The sequence below is a fragment of the Sturnira hondurensis genome, unplaced genomic scaffold (genome assembly GCF_014824575.4).
Source record: "Sturnira hondurensis isolate 20B ecotype Veracruz unplaced genomic scaffold, ASM1482457v3 Scaffold0021354, whole genome shotgun sequence".
Classification (NCBI taxonomy): Eukaryota; Metazoa; Chordata; class Mammalia; order Chiroptera; family Phyllostomidae; genus Sturnira; species Sturnira hondurensis.
The window spans coordinates 34,417,297-34,429,500 of NW_028093985.1; the positions used below are offsets into that span (position 1 = coordinate 34,417,297).

Sequence of the window (12,204 nt, forward strand, 5' to 3'; positions counted from 1 at the left end):
TTATTCTCTTAATTGGGGATTGTTCTCCTCTTAATTTCATTGATCTTTTCTATTGTTTAGACTCTATTTTGTTTATTGCCACTCTGACCTTTGTTGTTTCCTTCCTTCTACTCACTTTCAGCTTTCGTTGTTCTTTTTCTGATTCCTTTAGCTGTAAGGTTAGGTTGTTTATTTGATTTCTTTTTTTCATTTCTTGAGGTGTGCTCATCTTTCTGTCAGAACTACTTGGGCTGTGCCCCATGGATTTTGGGTCATTGGGTTTCGTTTCCATTCATCTCAAGGTATTTTGATTTCTTCCTCTCTTCCTTGAGCTGTGAAAACTTTCATTGTTTAGTAGCAAGTTATTTAGCCTCTACATGTTCATGTGTTTTTCAGTTTTCTCCGTTGTGACTGGCAAAGTCACTTGATACAATTTCAGTCTTCATACTTTACTGAGACTTGTTTTGTGGCCTAGCGTGTGGCCTGTCCCGGAAAAGCTTCCATGAGCACTTGAGGAAAATGTGTACTCTGCTGCTTTGGGATGAAATGTTTCTAAAAATATTACTTAAGTACATCTTCTCTAATGTATCATTCAAGGCCACTTTTACCTTTTTGATTTTCTGTTTGGTTGATCTATCCATTGAGGTCAGTGGGGTGTTAAAAGTCCACTACTGTGACTGTAATTTTCTCCATCACCTCTTTTATGTCCACCAATCTTTGCTCTATTTAGGTGCTCTGATGGTGGGTGCATAGGCATTTATAAGAGGTACAGCCTTTTACTAGATTGATCCTTTTATTGTTATAAAATGCTCTTTTTTGTTTCTTGTTACAGCCCTTGTTTTAAAGTCTCTTTTGTCTGATATAAATATTCCTGCCTGAGTTTTGTTTTCATGTCCATTTGCATGAAATATCTTTTTATATCCGTTTACTTTCAGACTGTGTGTGTCTTTCAATCTGAAGTTTGATTACGAATTTGTTACCTTAGGTTTACAGATCTTGAGCCTAGGTTACAATTAGGTTCACAGATCTTGTTTTTAATCTATTCATCCACCTTATGTCTTTTGATTGGATCATTTAGTCCATTTACATTTAAAGTGATTATTGATAGATACGTAGTTATTGTCATTTTACTGACTGTTTCCTAATGGTTTTTTGTAGTTCTCCATTCTTATTCTCTTGCTCTCCTCTCTTGTATTTTGGTGACTTTGTGTAATATTGTGTTTGGATTTCTTTCTCTTTAATTTCTTGAATATCTCATGTTGTTTTCTAGTTTGTGGTTACTGTGCCCTTCATACACACTAAGCTATGTTTAGAGCGGTCTATTTTAAGTTTATGGTCACTTAAGTTCAAGGAATTTTATTCACCCCTTGACATTTACGTTTTAGTCATTCTTTTTTACTTCTTTTTTGTGTCTGTGTATCCCTTAATTTATTGTTATAAATATACATGATCTTTCTGCTTTTGCCTTTTAACCTTGGCACCAGCTTTATAATTGGTTAATCCACTGCTTTTATGTGTTTGCCTTGTCAGTGAGAATATTTTTCTGCCCTATGTTTTCTATTTCATTTATTTTTATCTTTTCTTTTTAAAGAAGTCCCTTTAACTTTTCTTCTAATACTGGTTTGGTGGTGATGAACCTTTTTTAAATCTTTTTATTGTCTGGGAAACTCTTCATCTGTCCTTCAGTTCTAAATGATAGCCGGCTGAGTAGATGAACCTTGGTTGTAGGTCCTTGCTTTTCATCACTTCGAATATTTCATGCTACTCCCACTTCGCTGCAAAGTTTAGAAATCAGCTGACAGTCTTATGGGAGCTGCCTTGCACTTAACTAACTGCTTTTCTTTTGCTATTTTTAAGATTCTTTCTTTGTTAATCTTTGACATTTTAATTATATGTCTTGATGTGAGCCTCTTTCATTTAATGTAATTTGGGATTCTTCATGGACGTGAAGTTCATTTCTTTGGCCAGATTAAGGAAGTTCTCAGTCATTACCTTTTTCAAGTAGGTTTTCTAGTCCATTGTTTTCACCACTTGGCCATGACTACCTCTTCACGTAGGTTTTTAATGCCTTGCTCTCACCCTTGTCCCACTGGCACCCCTGTGATGTGAATGTTGGTCCACTGGCAGTTGTCCAGGATGTCTCTTAAACTATTCTCATTTTTTCTGGGTTCTTTTTTCCTTTGTGCTGTACTGATTAGGTGTTTTCTGCTACTGTGTCTTCCAAGTCATGGACTAGAACCTCTTCTTTTTTAAAAAAAAATTATTGTTCAATTACAGTTGTCCCCATTTTCTTCCCATTACTCTCCTCTGGCCTACCCACCCTCACTTCCCATACTCAGGCCCCTCCCCTGTATTGTCTTTGTCCACGGGTCCTTTATACATGTCCCTTGGTGACCTTTCCATTCTTTCCCCCATTATCCTTCTTTCCCTACCACTCTGGTCACTGTCAGTTTGTTCTTTATTTCCATGTCTCTGTTTCCATTTTGGTTGCTGTTTTGTTCATTAGGTTTCACTTAAAGGTGAGATAATACGGTATTTGTCTTTCACCTCCTGTCCTATCTCATTTAGCATAATGCTCTCTAGTTCCATCCATGCTGAAGGGTAGGAGTTCTTTTTTCTTCTGCTGCATAGTATTCTGTTGTGTAGATGTACCACAGTCTCTTCTTTACCTAATTGACTATTGTTTCTTTCTAATGTAGTCTTCATTTTTGACTGTTTTATGTCTCCATTTTTATGTTTTTATTGAATTTACTTAGTTCCTCTATTTTCCCCTAAGTTCACTGAGAATCACCAGTGTTTTGAATTATGCAAGTGGTAGATTGCTTGTTTCCATTTTTTTAAAAGATTTTATTTCTTTTTATAAAGGGGAAGGGAGGGAGAGAGTGACATCAATGTGAGGTTGCCTCTCATGCGTGCCCTCCTGGGGACTTGGCCCGCAACCCAGGCTTACGCCCTGACTGGGAATTGAACCAACAACCCTTTGGTACACAGTCTGGCACTCAGTCCACTGAGCCACACCAACCAGATCCATTTTGTTTATTTCTTTTTCTGGAGTTCTATTCCTTCTTTTGGGATCTTTGTCTTCTCATTTTGCCTGCCTCCCCGTGTTTGTTCCTAAGTATTAGGTAGAGCTTCTATATCTCCTGGTCTTGCCAGAGTGGCCTTGTGTAGTAGGTCTCCTGAGAGACCCAGGGACACAATGCTTCTGGCTAATGTTTACTGCAGGGTTGTCCCTTGTGTGGGTTGTGTGTGCCCTCCTGTTGTAGTTGAGCCTTGATTGCTGTTGGCATGTCAGTAGGTGGGATTGACCCTCAGGCTGACTGGCTATAGGGAATGACTGGGACGCCCCCAGTAAGATGCCATGTGGTGGCTGACCCCACAGAGTGGGATTTGCTTTGGCGGGGCTCTGATGCCTGTCCAGTCTGCCTCTTGGGTGTGGCATTTGCACAGCTCGTTGGGTAGTGCTCTGGTGTGGTCTGAAGCCAGTCACCAGGAATGTTATTAGCTCTGGAGCCTGCTGGGTGGGGCTCTGATGCAGGCTAGTGTCAGCCATGCCCATGGTCAGCCCAGGTTAGAGTCCAAAGCCAAGGTCTAAGGGTCTTGTTTGAAATGAAAAGTACATGCTCCCACAGAAGCCCCACTACACAAGCCTAGCAGGCTCCTACAGCCATTGGCAGAGCGTGTGAGCTCATACTGTAGCTGAAGTACAGCATGAATCACATCACCCTACTCATATCCACATGTTATTTAATGGAGTTTCTCTGGAGAAATGCACTTACCTGTCTTCCTGGCAAGCTAAAAATACCTCTCGGCCTCCTTATGGGTGATGATAGCCTCTCTACCCAGACATTCTGGGAGAAAGAGACTGCACAGCTAGACCAGGGTGGCAGTCCCCTGTGGCAGAATGGTGGAAGAATCTGTCCTTCTGACACCAGAAACTCTCAGGATGCTCCTCAGCAAGGGCTGGCTGCCTGTGCACGTGCCGTCTCTACAGCGATTGTTCTCACTCTCCCGTGCTCTGGGGATCTGTCACTCTGGCCAGGTTTTCTCTTTGCTTAGACCACAGTAACTGGGAATACTGTTTTGTAGCTTCTCTTACTTATTTGGCAGAAAGTAAAGGTATAGAAGTGACAAGCACAGGCCTTTTTGTATCCGAAGACAGTAAGATCCACTGATACTACAGAGCAAAGCCCGTATTCTGTGAACCTTCTAAATTTGGGGTTATAGCAGCAGGAGCTTTGCCATGAAGTGGAGGGCAGGGGGGAAGGGACAGAGACTCCCTTGGCCCAGTGCAGGTTGTGTATGGGGGCAGTCCTGGCTGGGCTCGGGCCAGGGGCAGCCTCCTGCCACCACAGCTCTGGCAGCACAGTGAGTCCTGTGGAAAGGCAGGACTGAGCGCATGCAAGGCAGGAAATGATCAGCTAGCTCTAAGAGCAGCACACAAGGGAAGGAAAGCCCTCCCTGTGGGTATCTGAGAGCTGGGCAGGAAGGGTGATCCTTATGAGAAGTTGGGTGATGAGCAAGAAATGCCTATAGTGACCAGAGTCTGTCTGACTGTCATGGGGCAAGAAGAGAAAGGCTACTCTGCCACATGACTACACAGAACAGCAGCCAGAGCGAGTTCCCCCAGGGTGACGGCTCACACGTCCTCACTGTTGTACAGATGGTGGCTTGCGGGGTCCCCAGGGTAGGCCAGGTTACCATTTAGTATTGCTAATCCAAGCAGAATGGTATAGGATATGTTTCTGATATAAACACCTTCCTCCCCACTAGAAAAAAATGACAACTCAAAGGATAATCAGGATAAGCTGTATCCCTTCCCTTCTTTTTGACTACAGCTCTGTGTGCAGCTACTGAGGGAACAGCTTTTATTCAGCTCTGGTTCCTGGCAGGGACCATGTACAGATCAAAGGTACAGATTTTGTCTACAAGGAGCACAGCTAGCGAAGGACCCCCGGATCCACGGTGCAGCACAGTGCTGGGGTGGAGAAGCACACAGGATCCCGAGGGAGCCCTGAGGAGTGGATGCGGCCAGAGGAGACAGAAGGGTCTCACTTGAATGTATTTTGAAAGATGACTAAAAGCTAGCCAATTAGGCAAATAAAGTTTGCAAAGGATCATCTAAGCAAAGCGACCAGCATGGCTCCCTCCATGTGCTACAAAGGTGTGGAGTGAGATGGGGTGGCCACATATTGTCCTGTAAACCTGACACATCTCAGAGAGATGAGACATGACCAGGGACCAGGGCAGGGCTTGAGGATAAATGTACATTTATCCGTTACACCAGTGAGAAAACAGTTTTTACATGTTTGGAGTTTCTCTTTCAGATTGTTTTTGAAGTTGAAGAACGTTGTGCTGTCTCTCAGGTTGCATAGGTGGAACCTCAATTTTATTTATAATTGTGAGCCTTGGAAAACCTCTCAATAGAGCAGTTTATAGAAGATGCTGAGTGAATTCACCGAAATGAATCAAACTGGCCTTAGCAACCACACTATGGATTCATTATAAAGGCCTGGCTTTGTTTGCTATTTTTCAGATACCATGATCAACAGGATGTTACTAGCAACTTCCTTGGAGCAATGTGGTTGATATCAATAACTTTTCTCTCCATTGGTTATGGTGACATGGTACCTAACACTTACTGTGGGAAAGGAGTCTGTTTGCTTACTGGAATTATGGTAAGTGTCTTTTTACTTTCCATCTCTTCTGTTTACGCTCAGGGAGGCACTTAAACTGTTGGGTCCATGTGTAGAAATCAGTATAACAAATCCAGTCTGTGTTGGGAAAGAACATCCACAGTTTTCATCTTATTCTTCTCATCGTGAAGCTCCATTGAGGACACAGAGGTGCTAGGTTGCTCTTTGTGGGTGACGCACTAATTTGGTGAACAAGTATCTCAGAGCTGCAGCTTCTGAGTCAGAAAGTTCTTTGTGTGAGTCTGAATTCCACTTTGTCCTGCTAGCTGTGTGAAGTTGAATAGTTCTCCCCTCTGAATCCTACTTTCCTCGTCTGTAAAACGTAGATCACTATAAGCATTTCGAAGTGTGTCAAAAGGCCTGAAGAATTACATGATATTTTATGGATTATATTAGATTAGATTTGTTATTTTAACAACTATTTACTGAGTGCTAGGATCTGGCCAAGATACTGGAAATACAGTAAAAGACAGAAACCATTCTTGCCCTGCCTTGTTGGAGCTTACAGGGAGAAAACCTACACTGAAAATAATAAGTGTTAATCATACTTGTGACGAACATGTAAGTAAAGCTTCTGATCTTCATTTGGGGACTGAAGGATGAGATCTTCTCAGAGAAATAGATCCTTGTAAAGTTGACCTTTAAGCTGAGGTGGGTAGCGAGGCACAAAGGGAAGATGGAAGGGCCTTCTGGAGAAGAAGTAGTTTATTTGAAGGTAATGAGGCAAGGAGGAGCTTGGTACATGCAAGACCACTGAGCCCGGAGTATGGAAAGTAAAGTGGGACAGTGTCATAGCACGAGGCTGGGGACAGAGGGCAGGTCTTGTGGAGCACTTGAGCAAGGTGTGCTGCCTGGGGTGCCCAGCAGGCCCTGACACCTTCCTTGCCCCTCACATACCATGATTTGGCCAGGACTGGTTTGCACTATTTGTTTTAGATATGTGAAAATGGAAGGCTAACATGCCATCTAAAATTTATTAATGGGGTATGAGCTTTTAAATGTTTCAAATTGATATGCCTTTTTAAGAGTATTAGATTCTCCTTATCTGCTTTTTCTATAGTTTGGTTATAGCAAAGAGAGTTAGTTGTCTTGATGTTTGCTTGGTTTCCGCCTACATAAGGAAGTGGATCAGTACCGGGAGCTGATTACCGGCAGGACATTCCCAGAGTGTCTGAAGTGAGACATCCCTGCCCAGCGAGAGGCAGGCTTCCCACATGGGGGCTTTTGAATGGTGGCCAGGGCAGCATGTACTGTCCCAGCAGCTGCCTCCAAAGATTGTTCCAAGAGCCAGAATTAGCTAGAAGGACTGAGAGCTTGACACAGAGAGGGTGGGAACAGTCTTCTCCCACTTGGTATTAGTGAACTGAGATAAGGCAATTCACTGTGAAAATAAAATCTGGGGCCAGTTTCAAGGTCACTAGTAGCAACGGTGAAAATTTTAAGTCCCAATTGTGGAAAATATAATTTGGGGTTATAATTTAACATTATTTACCTGTAAAAGAAAATTACAATTTTGTGAATTTTAGACGATTTTTTCCCATTACAGTTGGTATGGTCCATTATGTTTACTATCAGATCATTTCTTGAAAATATAGCATTTTATTATATAGTGTAATGCTTTGGAAAATAAAATTTGCATGGATTTATTTCTGGAGGGACCAAAATGAGCCCACAGGGAGAAGAATGATGCTACTTGTAAAAACAGCACCAATAATTGCAGTAATTCTCCCTCCGTGCTTCTTAGAAACAACTTTCTTGATGTTCCTTTTTGGCAAGATGTCCCTCATTTTATTTTTGAATTAGGTATGACTCAGGGTTCGTGCAAACAGCCTCATTTACCAAGAGACCAGAGCCAAATTTAAAGTTAACCTTGCCAGGATCTTGTGGTACTTTTATCTTTCCTCGATTTTTTTCTTTGTCCTTAATGTCTCAAGAATAATCTTTCCAAGTTGCATCTGACGGCACAAATCTTTTTAGTTGCTTGAACTAGTTCTTTGCTTATATTTCACTAGTGATCTTACTTTGTTTTTTAAATGTAGAAGTTATAAGCAAAAGCAACTTTTAATTGATATGGACACAAAAATGTTTCATGCCATTAAATTTGCACTTGCACCAAGCTCATGGTGAAACTCTCCCTCTGTTTCTTGGCCTAAGCAGCTCCATTCTACATCCTGCATAAAGAACAGACTTATTTTTCAATTGACCCCATCAAAGATCATTTGCTTGCATTTAGAGAAATTCAGTAATCTTTGACTAGCCCATTTAAAATAGTATGAAGAGTTGGATTGTATCTGTCTCTAAGCCAAGACAGAGTCAAGCCACAAGTAGTCTCCTGGGGTGAGCTTCTGGAGTTGATTATATCCCGTGTAAATTCCCTTGGGGTCAAGAGCTTATGGATGGAGATGTTCTAGAAACTAGTATGGAGAGTGTTGGCTGACAATATAGATTTCTAAAAGAAGATATTTTTTTCATAGTTCATGTAAAAGGTTAGTTTCCGTAAGATGAAATGTATTTCTGTTTTGTCAAATGTTTGCTTTTGTTTTCAGAACATTTAAATACCAGCTTGTCACTTTTGAATTATCTAAGCAGATAAAACTTGTTTTTATTTCCAGCATTTGCCCATTTCCTTTTGGACTTTCGCAATGCATGTGTAGGTAACATGCATATTGTCAGATTTCCCATGAGTCATATTGTGCGTGCTCTCCTTCCCTCTTGCCTTTTGTAAATTGTGAAAAAGAAATATAATTTGCAACACCCCTTAGAGCACAGAGTCATCCCTGAATCATCTTGTATATTACTTCTGAAGTGCTGTGTCTTTATGCTTTTCTAGTTGGATCTTCTTGTCCTCACATTTATGAAATCTTGATAGACCTTATGCCTTTTGTAGTTTTTCTTTACTTTGGCGTAAAATATAGTTAATCTAAATGCTAACACTTACAGGGCTTTCTCATTTCAAACATATACTCATAAAGAAATTAGCACTGCTTTTTGCTTCATATAGCTAGTAAAACTAATGACTTATTTCTCAGCACCTTCTTAGATGTTCATGTTTCATTAGTAAAACTCTAAATTATAATTTAAATAGTTTTAAAGCTTAATTCGTGTCATGAGTTATATTTTTGGGAGCCAAGGACATTAAAATTAACCTGCAGTGCTCTGGGAAGAAATATATTATTACCCCAAGAGGGGAGAGAGTATTCCAGAGTATTTCTAAGAAAGAAACAAATGGCCTTATCAGGCTTTTCCTATAATTTTTTAGATTGTAGTTACATTTTTACAGCAATGATAATGGAAATACTTAAGTGGATCTTACATACTGAAATGCTTTTACAGAAATTCCACTGTGCTAGACCAAACAAATCAAGGATATAGTTACTTTCCATCAAGATCTACCTACTAGTAGAATAAGAGCCAAAGGTCTCTTCTCTCTCCTGAATGTAAAACCATAGGACTGCCTAATAAACAAAGTCACTCCTTATTTTTTCAGGGGAAAACTATTAAGGTTGTATTTACCTACTTTCTTCTTACTCTTTTGTTCTTCCTCTACGTAAGGAGGTACCAAGTCATGAAGACGCACTATTGTGAATGTCACAGACACCTTATGGGATGAACTCTAAATGGCTTTTATTCTTTGGGTTGAAGGTGGTAGGTAGGCAAATAACATTGTTCCATCATGGCAACTTTGCTTTTCATGCGCACCATCTAGTTCCTCAGTAATCATTCTATTTAGCATTTAAAAAGTTATCCTATGTACCATTTTATATTTGCCCATAGATACATCACATGCTGAAATTATTAATTATTCTTTATGAGGATATAGGATGGAGCAAATGTTGGTTCACATTTGTTTGTATGAAAAACAATAAATAATTGACTGTTTTGCATACTCAAAGTGTAAACCTATGTTTGCCTCACCCCATACGTACATAAAGTTTCAAGAGTAGGATTCAGCCTCATTGGTAAGAGTAGTTTTCCTCTTCTCTTTCTGCAAACTATAGCAGCTCTTGCCATTTAGAGTGTGGATGACAGAATTTTTTGGCATAATTATCTTTAAATACAGAGTAGTATCTGCCCATTTCTAGGGACCTGTGATGAGTGGGCCTCTAATAGTGATCTACAAACCCCTGGACACGTGTGATTGATACTTTCTGTCTTTGCATCTAAGGATAGTTTCCCCTGCCAATGGACAGAAAGTCTGTTCCTGCTGCAGCACATGCGGTTTCCAAACTTGGAAGCAGCAAATAACTTTACAAAATGAGAGCAGGGCCGCAGAAAGGGAGGCAGGTCTCTGCAGTCACCAGTGCCCCGAGCAGACCTTCACTTCTCGCAGGGATAGTTACTTAGGGGGTATGACAGTTGCTTTCTGTTAGGTACAGGCAAGCATAGCTGGAAGTTGTTGTGACTTTCCAGCACTCAACTCATCTCTACAATTCCACCTAATTTTTCTGAACTGTTAGCACTTTTCATCAGCAGAGCTGCCCGTCCTGTCCCACAATGTGTGCTCACGTTGGCACTATTGCCGGTAAGAAGACACAAACCGAGGGACAACTAATTACCGATGATCAGTTTGATGTAGCACTTCCTTCTTTCCAGCCTCCAAAACACACAAAAAAGTGATCTGAACAGGCAATCACTCCAAAGGAGGTTTGGGTTTCCTGAGCCTGGGTTTTATTGCTGAACTCAGAAAACCACCCGTATCTACTTCCGCCTTCCTTAAGATGAGGACCTTACCATTGACCCCTACCTTCCTGTTGGTAAACGTCCACTTGTATCTGAAGATGTTTAAAGAGAGGGCACTTTGATAGAGGGCATTTCTGTTCAAAATTCCCTTGAGTGTTGTTTATTTTCATGACCTGAAGAGATCTTGCAAAACTCTCCTGGGATATAATATAAAAGTAATGTTTTATAGAATGTTATTAGCTAGAATCAATTGTTTTACCTAGTTTTGTGAAAGAATAACTATGCGTGCCAGGTTAATGCAGTAGAATAATGTATTTACTGCCATAGAGCATTGTCCGTCAGCCCCAGGGGCAGAAACATGGACAATGGCGGCAAGTACTCATTTGACCTTTCTTTTGGAGGACAAATTGATATTTTTAAATGGAAGTTAATCTTAAAGTTGTTTCATTAATTTGGGTGTTTTTATATTACAGGCATAATTTTTCATATTATTTTGAGACATTTTAATTACTGAGAGTCTCACAAATGGGCTATCAAACAAGTATGACCATTCAGGAGGTACGATACTCAGGAGGGTCACTGATCTACACTGGGAATCTTTTTAACATTGTAATTTACTAGTGGAGTCATTCTCTGTATGAGTATTCTGGAATTTCCCAAAAAATTATATATTTCATTATGTTGAATCTTTTCCAGGTACCTTTTTAAATAAGGACAAGAATCAACACCTTTTTTTAGTATGCTTTTAAAAACTTTTCTTTTTCTATCTTTTAATTAGTTGACATACAATATTAGATTAGTTTCAGGTATACAATATATTGCTTAGACATTAGCATAACTGATGAAGTGATTGCCCCAATAAACCTGGTACCCACCTGGTGTCACGTAGAGTTACTCCCTATGCTGTCCTTTACATCCCCATAACGATTCTTATAACTGGCAATATGTACTTTTCAATCCCTTTCCCTTGTCCATTCATGCCACTAACTCCTCCAGTCTCCCTACCCCCAGGTCTGGCAAGCATCAGTTTGTTCTTTGTAGCTATGAGTTTGTTCCTTTATTTAATTCCACATATAAGTGAAATTATACAGTATTTGTCTTTCTCTGTCTGACTTATTTCACTTAGCATAATACCCTCTAGATACATCCATACTGTCACAAGGGTAAGATTTCATTCTTTTTCTATGACAAGTGCACATTCCATTATATAAAAATACCACTCCTTTACCCATTTTTCTATTGATGGACACTTAGGTTGCTTCCATTTCTTGGCTATTGAAAGTAATGCTGCAGTGAGCATAGGGGTGCATATATCTTTTCACTTAATGTTTTGAATTTCTTCAGATAAATACCCAGCAAGTGCACAAGGGTTCCTTTTCTCCACATCCTTGACAATACTTCTTGATTTATTGATGATAGCCATTCTGGCAGGTTTGAGGTGGTACCTCATTGTGGTCTTGATTTGCATTTCCCTGATGATTAGTGACATTGAAGATCTTTTCTGGAGAAAGGTCTATTCAGGTCCTCTGTTAAGTTGTATGAGTTTCTTACATATTTTGTATATTAACTCCTTATCAGGTGTATCATTGATGAATCTCTTCACCTATTCCATCTGTTGCCTCTTCATTTTTTCAATGGTTTACTTTGCTGCGTAAAGTTTTCATTTGGTGTAGACCCATTTGTTTTCTTTCCCTTTTTTTTGAGAAGACATATCTAAAAAAAAAATTTACTAAGAATGATGTCACAAAGTTTACCTCCTATGATTTTGGGTCTTATGTAAGTCTTTAACCCATTTAAGTTTATCCTTGTACATGGTATAAGAATTGATCCAGTTTCACTCTTTTGCATC

At 40.0% G+C, this 12,204-nt stretch overlaps 1 protein-coding gene across 2 annotated transcripts in view; it reads left to right on the forward strand.

The window, feature by feature from the left end:
* The window catches only part of KCNN2 (potassium calcium-activated channel subfamily N member 2), a 150,006-nt gene that overhangs the window by 114,825 nt on the left and 22,977 nt on the right, over positions 1-12,204 (forward strand). For both annotated transcript variants that reach the window (XM_037032195.1, XM_037032196.1), the window contains exon 5: positions 5,516-5,657. In XM_037032195.1, coding sequence (XP_036888090.1) covers positions 5,516-5,657 — 142 coding nt within the window. The remainder of the gene's footprint in view (positions 1-5,515; positions 5,658-12,204) is intronic.